The 14,124-nt window shown below is 43.1% G+C and overlaps 1 protein-coding gene and 1 long non-coding RNA gene across 8 annotated transcripts in view; both read left to right on the forward strand.

Annotated features, from left to right (window-relative positions):
• LOC126993473 (uncharacterized) overlaps positions 1-14,124 on the forward strand; it is a 68,879-nt gene that overhangs the window by 35,807 nt on the left and 18,948 nt on the right. The window contains exon 4 of one of the 7 annotated variants that reach the window (XM_050852617.1): positions 13,273-13,440. The exons of the other annotated variants lie outside the window; for them this stretch is intronic. Within the exon in view, the coding sequence (XP_050708574.1) occupies positions 13,273-13,440 (168 nt within the window). The remainder of the gene's footprint in view (positions 1-13,272; positions 13,441-14,124) is intronic. 7 annotated transcript variants of the gene reach the window in all.
• On the forward strand, positions 235-5,926 carry LOC126993475 (uncharacterized). The gene is made up of 4 exons (XR_007747849.1): positions 235-343; positions 889-1,142; positions 5,037-5,190; positions 5,779-5,926. It is a non-coding gene; the product is annotated as an uncharacterized LOC126993475 (long non-coding RNA).

Consider the following 14,124-nt stretch of genomic DNA (forward strand, 5'->3'; position numbering starts at 1 on the left):
TGGTACTGGTGTCTGAAGGCTGTGCAGTGGTGCGGACACAGGCTCAGAGTGCCCAGGTGGACCAAGATGCTGGTAAGTGTTGCAGCTGACAGATTACTGACAAGGGAACAGGCAGGGAATATAAACAAAACAGACATGGTAGTTATAAGTGTGGCCAGTGTCGCCTCTTCTTATTCTTTATAAATGTTTCCAAGGTTGCCGCCTGCCTGGGAGCAGACTCACAGAGGTCAGCGCGGGCAGCAGGACAGCGCCCTCAGCAGTGACGATGAGTCTCTCCATGAAGGCTGCACAGCAGCAGGCCACCGTCGCCCGAGAGCATCCCGAGGAACACTTCAATGTCCAGGTGAGAAGCCTTGAGCTTTTTTGGAAATTATCCTTGGGAAAACTTATGGTATAAAGCATCTTTAACCCGTCCGCTGCGATGGGCATGTATTTGGTTTCATTGGTACCATGAAAACATGTACTACCAGGTCTTTCTCTGGCTCTGTGGTGGATAGTGGAGTGTTTCCCATGTGGTATTGGTGTGCTGGATATTCCCTCCCAAGGTGCAGGACTTTATATTTTTCTTCATTATTGTAGCAGCTACTTTTTGTTCCATTCCTGTTGCCATTTTTTTTCATTATTGTAGCAGCCACTTTTTGTTCCATTCCTGTAGCTTGGTGAGGTCTTCTGGTAGGAAATTTGCAGTCAAGGGGTTAAAGATGCATATTTTTAATCAAAACTGATATTGAAAATCCTCTTGCATTCTCTAAAAAGCAAAGTCAGCTCAGGATTTTCTCCAACAGACTCTTGTGTAAGGTCCAGTCCTTGTTAGTGACTGCCGGTGAGAGGCAACACTTGGGCAGGGGTTGAAGCTTGGGGTGATGATGATGATGAGGATTGTTGCAGGTGTGAGGATGTCAAGCCACCACAAGCCAGGAGGGAAGTGGCTGCTGGGGCCAAGACAGCAGGTGAAGCAGAACCCTTAAGCCTCAGGTCTTCACCCCTGGACGAAGGAGGTGTTTCTTGGCGGCCAAACTCGGGAGACTCACCAGAAAAGACCTTGGTAGATGATGCAAGTTTTGCTCGCTGGAGACCACAAGAGTATTCACCCGTGCCTCATATTGTGGGTGAGGAGAGCAGCCTGCACCATCTCCCAAGAGGTATGTTTAACAGTGAGGCATGCACACAGGCAGGAAGCAGCACTACAGTCACCAGGAGACATTTTACATAAAACTGGCTACAAAATACTGCTGCTGCTGGCCAGAATGGAGATCAGGTTCAGCAGGATCCCAGCAAGGTGCTCTCTTTACTTCTTTGTGTGATTTTGAAAACACTTCAGCAGCCAAGGGGAACGCTCAAGAGAAAGTGTCATATCTATGCAAACCTTCCTGCAGGGGTGAGCTGAAAGGTGAAAAATGTAGTTACCACGACTCCTTGGAGAAGAGAGACACCATTAGTAGTTTGGTTGGTGAGAAAAGCTTCACCAGTCATGCTGCTTGTACAGGGGAGAAGACTTCAGTGTTGTCCTCCAGGCCTCTTTGCAGCGGGTACTCTAGAATCTAGATCAAGCAGCAGACCAAGTGTCTTGCATGTGTGTGTGTGTGTGTGTGTGTGTGTGTGTGTGTGTGTGTGTGTGTGTGTGTGTGTGTGTGTGTGTGTGTGTGTGTGTGTGTGTGTGTGTGTGTGTGTGTGTGTGTGTGTGTGTGTGTGTGTGTGTGTGTGTGTGTGTGTGTGTGTGTGTGTGTGTGTGTGTGTGTGTGTGTGTGTGTATTTACCTAGTTGTGAAATACCGTACTAGGCTCGTGCTGTCCCATCTCCATAACGCTTATTATCCAGTTTGGCTTTAAATTCATGAATCGTTTTTGCACACACAGTCTCCTTGTCAGTCCGTTCCATGTTGTTATACTTCTGTATGGAAAACTGTATTTCTTGTCATTTCTTATCACTGCCTCTTGTCACACTTCTGTCACGTACCACTAGGTCTTCCCTGTCCAATTTCTCCAATCCCTCTTGTATCCTGTACAATGCTATTAGGTCCCCTCTCTCTCTTCTTCTCTCTAGTTTTGTTAGTCCCAATTTCTCCAGTCTTTCTTCATAGGTATGTTCTCTCAGAGTTTCCGGTAATTTAGTCGCTGCTCTTTGTACTCTTTCCAACTTTCTAATTTCTGTCTTCAACATAGGTGACCACACTAATGCTGCATATTCCAGTCTTGGACGTATCATCGATGTTATTAGTTTCTTTACCATTTCTTCATCTAAATATATTAATGCTGCTTTTATGTTTCTAAGAGGATTGTATGTTTCCCCAGTTATCCGGTCTATATGTTTTCCAAAGGATAACTTGTCTGTTATGATCACTCCCAAATCTTTTTCTTCAGTTTTTTTTCATGATTCTTTCATTACTCAGAGAGTAGTTCCCCGATATTCATCTACTGCTCTTACCAAACTCCATTACGCTACACTTCTCTGTATTGAATGTCATTTCCCATTTGCATGACCATTCGCTTATTATATCAAGATCTTGGCTCAGGGCTACACAGTCTTCTTCATTATTTTAGCATCATCAGCAAACATATTCATATAGCTTGTCGCCCCTTCTGTTATGTCATTAATATATATTACAAACATAATCGGAGCCAACACCGATCCTTGGGGGACTCCACTGGTCACTTCCATCCAGCTTGATTTATTATTCCTAATTACTGTTCTCATTTCTCTCTTCGTCAAAAAGTCCACAATCCAATCCAATATTGAACCACCCAGACCTCCAACATGATTAAGTTTCCATATTAATCGCTTGTGTGGTACTTTATCACATGCCTTCTTTAAGTCCAGATACACACAATCTGCCCAACCGTCCCTTTCCTGTATTATATCAATTACTCTTGAATAGAAGCTGATCAGATTAGTTACACAAGACCGTTCTCCTCTGAATCCAAATTGGCTATTTGTTAATGTACTGTTTTCTTCTAAATACTCCACCCATCTGTTTTTTTATAATTTTCACACACATCTTTGCTACTACACTTGTTAATGACACTGGCCTATAGTTCAACGGGTCTTCCTTACTTCCTCCTTTATGTATTGGGACGATGTTAGCCGGAAATGATAGAAAAAAAATATTACTGATACTGAACAAGCAAACGCAAACTGTAACGGAAACGAGACAGGAATGTCACGGGATTGTGCTCCCGCTGCAAGGGCGCCAACCCACGTACATCATCGTCATCATCTGCAGGGAAGGTAAACACAGCACGGGGCGCCGCTCTGCAACACGGAAGCTGAGGATCACCAGCGGCTGTCAGGCGGCAGGGAGAGTAGTGCAGTATGCTTAGTGTAGAGGAGAGTAGTGCCAGAGGAAGAAGTGAGTATGTGTTCACGGGTTTATCTTTCTCAGTTGGTAAATGTGCCAGAACGAACTGTTGTAGGAATCTCCTTGATGCTCCTGTTCCTCTACCATATTGTATAGGAAACCAAGCCATTCAAGATGTACGAGATAACTATAAATATCTTGGGGTCAGGGTGTATTCCTCCCTAAGGTTTCACTTGCATGTGAGAGAAATCACTGGCAAGGCTGGAGGCATTGGTTACTGTATTTTAAAGGGTACCCTTTGCTGATTTCATGAAGGCAGTTTTCATCTCTCATATTCACCCTATCTTGGACTTTGCCTCTGTGGTTTGGTTCACTGTTGATACAGGTGACATGACCCAGGCTTTTAGAAAATGTTCAGAGGAGATGGACCAAGAAAATTGCCGGTTTCCACGATCTACCATATAGTGAACGTCTCGCTAGATTGAGTCTTGACTCCATTAAAGGAAGGTTGATCAGAGCTGATCCTATTATGGTGTTCAACATTCTGAAAGGGTTTTGTCCTAATCTAGGTCACCTCTTTGCTAAAAATCACAACAGACAAGCTTTTGTGCCTCGTTACAACACTGATGTTCGAGCTCATGTCTTCTCAGTGCGGGTCATTAGCATTTGGAATAATTTACCAGAATCAGTTGTCTTGGTGAATTCTATTAATGCTTTTAAACAGCATCTCGACACTTCTTTTGGTCAAATTTGTGTGATTTTCATTGACTTTGGGTTGTTGAGTATGACTTTGAATTGTAAAATTGTGTCCTGTGCTGTGCTGTGTCTCCACTCAGGATTGCCAACCTGACTGCATTGTCTTGCCACTTGCTCAAGAGTGTTATGGCAGTGGTTTGTGGTCTTGGTGATGCCACATTAGCCAACCATCAGATCATCTAAAGGACAATCTACTTGCTGTCTTGGTTGTATGTCACCTGATTCTAGATGGGGTTCTCCCCATCTAGGTAAGAAATGTAGGTAAGAAACCACAATAATGAAACCACCTCCAGAACATTGCCCTGGGCTACACCACTCATAACATCTGTCCAGTCAAAAACTACACCATTCTTCTATACTCAGTAAGGTCATTAATATATATATATATATATATATATATATATATATATATATATATATATATATATATATATATATATATATATATATATATATATATATATATATATATATATATATATATCTATATATATATATATATATATATATATATATATATATATATATATATATATATATATATATATATATATATATATATATATATATATACACACACACACACACACTATATACGATACCATAAGTAATACTGCCTCTAGAACATTACCCTGGGCTGCACCACTCATAACATCTGTCCAGTCAAAAACTGCACTATATTCAGTAAGATCATAAATATATACCACAAATAATGAGACTAAAACATTGCCCTGGGGTACTCCACTTGTCTTTCCCATCAAAAATTGTAACATTCACTTGTACTGTCTGCTTGATAGGTCTCAAATAAAGGAACAAGACTTCAGACAAAAGCCAGATTGGTGAGGATCATTGTGCTGGAACATCATCATCATTTCATAGACGCCTGCTCCTAGGAGCTGCCACCAGGGGACGGCCACGGCAGAAGAGTTTCCAACTGTAACGCATCACAGCAATGCTAGGGATGCTAACACAGGCCTCCCCACAGAGTAGCAGAGGGCAGAGGGCGGCGTGCGGCCCTGCATTGCATCAAATCAGCTGCCCCATCACGGCCATGCCCACGCCCGTCATTCTGGGCCAAGGAGAACCTCGGGTGGCAGGCAGCACAGCGGGGGAGGCGGCGGTGCCAGGCCAGGAGGAATGTAAGGGGGAGGAGGAGGAGAGGTGTATTTTGGGATATCTGTTGCCTTGTCTCTCTGTCCCTCCACTTGTATGATCTTCTACAGTATCTCAGCTTCTTTCTAGTTTTCTCATTGCTTTAGCTTTCCTTCTTGTGGTCTGCGGTGTGTGTGGGCTGCTGGAGTGGAAGCTCACAGTGTCAGCCTTCCTCCCTTTCTGCCTGATTTGTCTCTCATAATAATAACTGTAATAAGAAGGAAAAGGAGGAGGAAGGGGAGCTCAAGTTGGCTTGTAACACTTTTTGCTTCAGCTCTTGGAAATCAAACTAAACTAAACCATTTGTTTTACCACTATGTATATGTTTACTATAAATAGTACATTCAAACCTCTGCAAAGTTGTGGTCAATTACTTGGTGTTCCTCTCACAACCCACGCCACAACTGGGCCACAATATTTGCTGATGTGTAGACTGACTGACATCTTGCAGGCTTTTAAGTTTAAATGTTCAAATAATACATGACATTATATCTCATGAAATCTTTATATAACATATGACATAATATAGCCCAAGAATTTATGTACGTATATACTGCATGAAATTACGTCTGCAGTTGGCGATGACATTTACCATCTGGCGAGGGAGCAGCCGTGGGTGGTGGCAGCAACTCATCGAGCGGCGTGGAGGAGGGAGCCGCCAGGGTGGACCACGCCTACAGCCTGCACGTCACTGCCCGCCATGCACTAAGGGCTGTGGGCGTGCATGACCGCCAACCAAGTAAGGGACATGTTTTTAAACGTATCCTATTTTTGTGCATATGTCCATTTTCCTTGTCCTTGTATATCATTGTGTGTTCTCATCCTGTCCCTGTGTGCCCTGAAGTAAATTCCTTCTGTCCCTGTAAATACTTCTAGTCATAAGAACATTAGGAGTCTGCAAGGGACCGCCACTGTGTGTCTCTGGGTATCCTCCCACACACACACACACACACACACACACACACACATTGCAATCCATCTGTGTAGATTATGAATACGAATGATTTAGCTGAAATGAACAATGAAGAATAAAAATGTATACAAATATTTGGCCCATGAACAACTGTGCTCAACTGTAAAAAAACCAAAATAGATGATAAAACTCTGGAAAATATTGAAAACGAGGAAATTAACAGCCAGCCTATCTTCCAGCCTCTCATTCTTCTTACCGTTGTCAGAGCAGCGTCCAGCAGGCTTTTATGTTGCTGCATTCACTATTCCTTTTCCTCCTCCTCCTATCTCTCTTCTCTTTCTCTCCCCTTCTCCTTTTCCTTTCCCTCCTCTTTCTCTTCCTTTCCCCTCCTCCTCTTTTCTTCCTATCCCCTTCTCTTCCTCCTTTTCTTCCTCTTCAAAGCATATATATTAGGTAAGGAGTTGGAGGAGGAGAGAGAGAGAAAGAGAAGGAGAAGAAGTAGGAGGGGCAGGAAGAGAAGGAGGAGCAGGGATAGGAAGAGAAAGAGATGTAGGAAGAGGAAGAGGGAGGGTGTTTGTAGTGCGAGCCAGTCCTTCAAAAACCATTCTGTCCTAAATGTTGGCCCTGAAACATTGGTGTGTGCTCATTCTCTTTTCCTTGGTGAGAGCAGCGTCCAGCAGGCTTTTTTGTCGCTGCTAATGTGATTTTTGTCCATTAAGCTGCCTCCCTTGCTGTTGAAAGAAGCTTGTAGCGACTGCACTCTTCCCTCTGTACGTGCATTGTCTCCTATAGTAATGCCTTGATGAATGCTGCTTTCCCATTTCAGAGACTCAGCCCAGAGGAAGAGCCAGGCCAGCACCACCACAGGGACAGAGGACGATGAGGAGAGTGTTCCAACGCTGCTCCAACTCAAGGTTCATAGGCCACACGCTGAGCCCTGCCAAGATGTCCTGCCAGGTGGTCGGCCTCCACCCCTACACCTCCCACTGGTTCCTCCTGCTGCCCCACTACAAGGATGTGCCAAGTATGCCCTCCAGCCTGCAGTCCTTGGATGGTGAGTGCAGTAACGTGCCCCCGTGCCTCACCCACCCTTGCCTTCATGTCACCTGGCAATGCAACTCTGCCTCAGACTCCAGTAATTTATGTTCACCCACCCTGCTGCCAGCATTTGTTAGGATATAGGAACACACCAATGCTTTTTTATTCCCCTTTCTCCTCCTCCTCCTCCTTTAGATAGTCTATTTCAGAGAGACACCAACACAATAACACGCAGCAACGGTATGAAGTTGAAGGGAAACTGATGTAACACATTGGTGCGCAAAAGTTTTTTCAATAATAGAGTCGTCGATCACTGGAATAGACTCCCACCATCAGTAGTTAGCGCACAGAGTATCAATAGCTTCAAGTCTTCATTGGATAAGTACTTCAGGGATATAAGATTATACTGACCCTTCTTCGCATGTTTTCAGACAGATTGCAGCAAGACCTCAACCTAAATCCATATTATTCTCTCCCACAACCTAGATTGCAAGTAGTGTAAGTTAACAAAAGAGTAAAGCAACAGTTAATGTCCGCATGACAGATGGAGTGAGGTGTGGGTGCAGTAAGGTGACAGGTTACTGGTGCGTGCCTAGTACCGCCGGTAAAACGAGGATCAAGCCTCCACCTCACCCATCGTGAGTATTAGGGGGGATTCTGGGGCTGTCCTGTGTAGGCCACTTGGCCTCTTCAAGTCTGCCTGTGTTTCTATGTTCTTATGTTCTTATGTAATGAAGTCATTTTCCCCCACAGCTTAGGTTACCAGTAGTGTAAGTTAAGGGTAGTAATTTCCTCTTATTTCTCTCTTTACTCTAAAATTTCCATGTCCCTTTCTTCCTTAAAGGTACATGGTGTTCTCTTCTAACTACTTCCTGCACGTTGCCGGAGGGAGAGGTGGGTGGGAAGGAGCCTTCATCTTTTCTGTCCTGTTCTACCACACGTAGATTACTAGTAGTAGCGGTAGTAAACTGACACCCTCGCCATAGACCGATAGGTCTTCTAGTGTCTGTTCTTCCTATGTATTCCTCCTCCTCTTCCCCCTCCTCCTCCTGTTTTACTACTCTCCATTATCAATCAGTCAGCCAGCACCAAGCTTAACAAGGACAAAAGGCATATTTAAATGCATTTTTACCATGATAAAAAAGTATAAAAATATAGTGGAAAATTACAGAGTTGGCAATGATTAAATCAAATTGATTTAATCAAATGATTAAATCATTGATTTTTTTTACTAAAAAATCATGATTTTTTTTTTTTAACTAAAAGTCTTCCATAAGTTAAATGATGTGCTCCAAAGATGGTAAAGTAAAACAACCTATTCATATGTATTGATTCATTTATTCTCTTCGAGGTATATACCCCCCCCCCCAAAAAAAAAAAAAAAAAATAAATAAATAAATAATCCTACATTGTTATATCCTCTTGCACTAATGTTGCCAACTTGCCATATGTTTTTTACTTGGTAAAAAATCGGGCGCCTTCTAAGCATCAAAACTATTCCAAGGGTGTCAGGCCTATCAAAACGCCAAAAAGACTATCTTTTCACAGCATCCAAAAAGCTGTATCTTATCAAGTTATAAAAAAGCTTACACTGCCTGGATGTTATCAAATCATCAAAACACTAGATGGCTTCAAAGCATCAAAAATGGATAAAATCAAATCAATGCATCCAAAACTTCATATATTTCCAAAATGTCAAAAACATCTTCAGATCTTAGCAAAACATCGACACATTATGTTCAGGTCCAGCAGATGAAGCGCGAGGCAGCACAACAAGATACATATCAATATCAGTCTTTATTTCAAGTGACTTTTTTTTACAATAAATAACCTAAGAACCATAAAATTGAGAGTGTCATTCTTCCTCTGAAGACTGGGGTTGCAATTAATCAGCAGCGTTCAAAACTAGAAATGAAGCAGCAGTATTTCATATCTTGCTGAGTGAATATTTCTAATCACTCCTGCACCTGGCCCCTGCAGATAGGACATGGATACCTCATGGTTTCTGTGACGCTGTTGCAGCCTACACAGACCTGTGCATTATTGCAAGGCCTGAAGCAGATCGTTCTCTCTAGGGGTGCCAGACACACAGCGCAGGGACAATGATTCTGTTGCTGAGAAGGTTGATTTTCTTAGTCAACAGCAGCTTCATCAGCATCATCTGAATCGTATCTGTCTCGAGTGTGGGCCGCCTCTAGAAACTAAAGGTGCCTGTCCATCGTGTGGCCCACAGCTGAGATAAACTGCATATGAATATACTGTCCATTTCCATGGTGGATCTTACCCCGGATAATGGAGTAGTTGGCCGGCATCTTATTGATAGATGGCACTTTACATTTCTGTTAATTCCTCAGGCTGAAGTGCTCCTGGTGCTACAAGGTACAGACCCCGTTCTGATCTGTCAAGGGTATGACTGAGGCTTTCATTGATATTGCCTCGTGACCCCGAACAGAGTATCACTTGTTAGTTCGAGAATTTGGTTCCCAAGTTAGTCTCGATCATACTGTGTCACACCACTTTACTTTTGTGATGTAGAAACATTTATGGTAGTTGTGATGGTGTACCATTGTCAGGTAGTTGTGATGGTGTACCATTGTCAGGTAGTTGTGATGGTGTACCATTGTCAGGTAGTTGTGATGGTGTACCATTGGTAGTTGTGATGGTGTACCATTGTCAGGTAGTTGTGATGGTGTACCATTGTCAGGTAGTTGTGATGGTGTACCATTGTCAGGTAGTTGTGATGGTGTACCATTGTCAGGTAGTTGTGATGGTGTACCATTGTCAGGTAGTTGTGATGGTGTACCATTGTCAGGTAGTTGTGATGGTGTACCATTGTCAGGTAGTTGTGATGGTGTACCATTGTCAGGTAGTTGTGATGGTGTACCATTGTCAGGTAGTTGTGATGGTGTACCATTGTCAAAGTCGTAATACCCCACAGTGTCATCATGGACTAGACTTTTGATGCTTTGATAACTTTGATTTTTTTTATGCTCTGATGACTTTTAACAATTTGATGCTTTGATAACATCTGGATTTATTGATATATTGATGCCTTCTCATTTTTGATGCATTGAAATGATATGAACTTGTTGCTACACTGATGGGATAAGGGTAAAAAGCTGTTTTTGACAAAATGGAAACATTGGAAAATTTGATGGATTTAGTTTTTTGCTGATTTGATGAAATGACAGGACCAGTTTTTGACACATTGATGCTCCCCCCAAAATCCTCCTCCTTTAGTCTTTACTAACTTGGCAGGCAATGTATCATAATAATAACCAAGGTTAGCAACCAAACAGTAACAGAAGTAGATATTCTTCTCTGTGGTAATAATATAATATTCTGTCATGAAAATGACAACTTCAGGCAACTCTGTCCTAAACCTGCTCCTGTACCAACTACAAACAAGTACTGAACAAGTATGTATCTGGATCCTTGACTGTGCTCAGACTTACAGGCCCTAAACTCAAACTTAAAGTAACCTATGGAGATTTTCAAATCACTCAGCAGGATATATATTTATAAATAAAAAAAATAATAATAATAAAAAAATCTGAAAATTAAAAAAAAAAAAATCAATGATTTTTTTATTTCTTTGATTTAAAAAAAAAATAAAAATCACCAACCCTGGAAAATTATTCTAGCTACTCCTTCTCCTCTACCCCCCAACACCCCACTGCATTAGAAAGCTGGACAGCATAACGATAGGCTTGATCAAGGTCATTCATTATGTTTGAGTGCCTGCAGTGGCCGGCCCTCACTACCAGTGCATGATGGATGAGTGGAACAGAACTGGCAGCCATGAGGTGGGTGTCATAATGAGACTCCTTCAGGAAAACTAGAATTAATCCTTGGCAGAGAGGACTGGTGCCATTACTTACTAGAACTATCAACAGTGGTGTTCCACAGGGCTCTGTCCTATCACCCACTCTGTTCCTGTTATTCATCAATGATCTTTCCATAACAAACTTTCCTGTCCACTCATACGCTGATGGCTCAACTCTGCATTATTCAACTTCTTTCAACAGAAGACCCTCTCAACAGGAATTACATGACTCCAGGCTGGAGGCTGCAGAACGCTTAACCTCAGACCTTGCTATCATTTCTGATTGGGATAAAAGGAACCTTGTGTCCTTCAATGCCTCAAAAACTCAATTTCTCCGCCTATCAACTCGACACAATCTTCCAAACACCTCTCCCATATTCATCAATAACACTCAGCTGTCACCTTCTTCAACACTAAATATCCTCGGTCTATCCTTAACTAAAATCTCAACTCGAAACTTCACATCTCTCTCACTAAATCAGCTTCCTCAAGGTTGGGCGTTCTGTACAGTCTCCGCCAGTTCTTCTTCCCCGCACAGATGCTTTCCATATATAAGAGTCTTGTCCGCCCTCGTATGGAGTATGCATCTCACGTGTGGGGGGGCTCCACTCACACAGCTCTTCTGGACAGAGTGGAGGCTAAGGCTCTACGTCTCATCAGCTCTCCTCCTCTTGTTGATAGTCTTTTACCTCTTAAATTCCGCCGCCATGTTTCAACTCTTTCTATCTTCTATCGAAATTTTCACGCTGACTGCTCTTCGAAACTTGCTAACTGCATGCCTCCCCCCCTCCCACAGCCACGCTGCACACGACTTTCTACTCAAGCTCGTCCCTATACTGTCCAAACCCTTTATGCAAGAGTTAACCAGTATCTCCATTCTTTCATCCCCTTCACTGGTAAACTCTGGAACAGCCTTCCTTCGTCTGTATTTCCTCTTGCCTATGACTTGACTTCTTTCAAGAAGAGAGTATCAAGACACTTCTCCACCCGAAATTGACCTCTCTGTTGGCCACTCTAGACTTATTGCTGTATGAGGGGAACAGTTATTTTTTTTTTTTTACATCTTTTTGTTGCCCTTGAGTTGCTCTCTGTGCTGTAAATAAAATAAAAAATAGAAGACCATTAAATTATGAGAGTAAACTTATTTGCCCGGTTAATATTGATAGAAAATAATAGAATACAAAAAATGGAGAATATATATAGTAAAGTCACAACCATAAGTATTGTATGGCCACGGGGACGCTCACATAACTCACGACTCATGTAACTCTTAGAATGGGAAGGGCAGCTACATGGAGGCTTACCCAAGTTGACCGTATGGGGTGCAGTCAGCGGGTGAGTGAAGAGACGCACCTTAAACATGCTCCTTGTTAGCAGTGGTGACTAGCTGTCAGCAAGCATGCAGGCAGGCCGTCACTGTTTTGCCACCCTCAGAATATACTGCAAGTGTTTGTGACAAGTATAATTATGGACTGGCCAAAGACATAGCTGCCCCCTTTGTGTTACATGACTGTTGGTAATATTCCTCACAGTGTCTTGCCACCCTCAGAATGTGCTGCAAGTGTTTGTGGTTTAACTCTATCCTCTCCAAGGGAACTGGAGTACTCTAATGATGGTGATTATTACTGATGTCACTGCTTAACTTGTGTGTGTGTGTGTGTGTGTGTGTAACCAATATACATTTTTTGCTCTGCCAGTCACTAGGATTATCTTAGGTTGAATTTCTCATGTTGAAAGTCCGACATCATGTGTAACCAAGCCTAAAACGATTATCTGATCTAGAACTCCTCACATGAAAAGTCCAGCATGATGTGGAAGTCTGCGGCGCGCACCTTTCAGACCCTCCGCGTGCCGTGGATTAAGGCCAACCTTAACGTGTGCATATCTGGTGAGCTCTGGGACCACCCTGCCCTCCCTCACCCACAGGGATGAGCTTATCAAGGAGTGGGCGGTAAGGAGCCAGGCCTCACGTTGCCTCTCTTCCTGCCAAAGAGATAACAGGCTGAGGGTGCTGGAGAAAGTGCTCCTACTCCTCCTTATGCAGTGCTTTTGTTATGTCACTGATTGATGTACTTTGTCTGCCCTTGGATAGGTAAAGAATCATTTAGATATGCAGCATTGCTGGCCTGCTTTTAATGAAGGCTGTTTTCATGCCTCTCTCTAGGCTCAGGGGATGAGTTCACTGATGATAAAGAATTAAATAAAAGCTCAGAAGTGTTAGAGGAAGGTAGCTGGTGAAGATGCAGCTCCAACAGCCCAACATAACTGCCACTTTTATCCTCCTCCCTGCAGAAACCCTCCACACTCTGACCTGTGTGTTGGCCCGCCATGTGTACGCCCTCGGCCTCAGCAGTCTGCCGCTGGAGCGCGTCGGTGAACGGCAACTCGTCAGGAGGGGCTTCACCAAGCGCTCCGGCCTGGATGTTAGTGCTGAGTGTTGCCTCCCAGACAGTGAAGTCGGTTAGTCTGAACTGGTCTTAGAAATCACTACGTTTACCTCAGTTTACTAAGGAGGAAATTACACTGAAATCTAGGCGTCCGGATTCTGATGTGCAGGGATTTGTAAGGGATGTGAGTGCCTGAGTGTTGCTGTTGGTGTCGTGGAAGTCCAGGAGTCTGAATTGGTCTGAAAAATCCCAGTAAAATTTATTTTTGCTAACGGGGATTTTGTAAGCTGAAATATAGTTGTCCAAATTCTGAAATGCAGGAAATTCATAAAAGTAACAAGTGCCAGAGTGCTGGTAGTGATTCAGTAACAGTCTGTCAGTACAAATTCCATTGCTCTGAAGAATCTTAATTTTATAACCTGAATTTACTGAGGTGGGAAGTTGTCAGCTGATGCAGGATTGCCCAAAGAGACATCCTACCTACCATCCTGTCCTTCATCCCATCCTAAAACACATCCTAGCACCCTGTCCTTGAACCCATCCTAAAACACATCCTAGCACCCTGTCCTTGAACCCATCCTAAAACACATCCTAGCACCCTGTCCTTGAACCCATCCTAAAACACATCCTAGCACCCTGTCCTTGAACCCATCCTAAAACACATCCTAGCACCCTGTCCTTGAACCCATCCTAAAACACATCCTAGCACCCTGTCCTTGAACCCATCCTAAAACACATCCTAGCACCCTGTCCTTGA

Source organism: Eriocheir sinensis, unplaced genomic scaffold (assembly GCF_024679095.1).
Source record: "Eriocheir sinensis breed Jianghai 21 unplaced genomic scaffold, ASM2467909v1 Scaffold618, whole genome shotgun sequence".
Lineage (NCBI taxonomy): Eukaryota > Metazoa > Arthropoda > Malacostraca > Decapoda > Varunidae > Eriocheir > Eriocheir sinensis.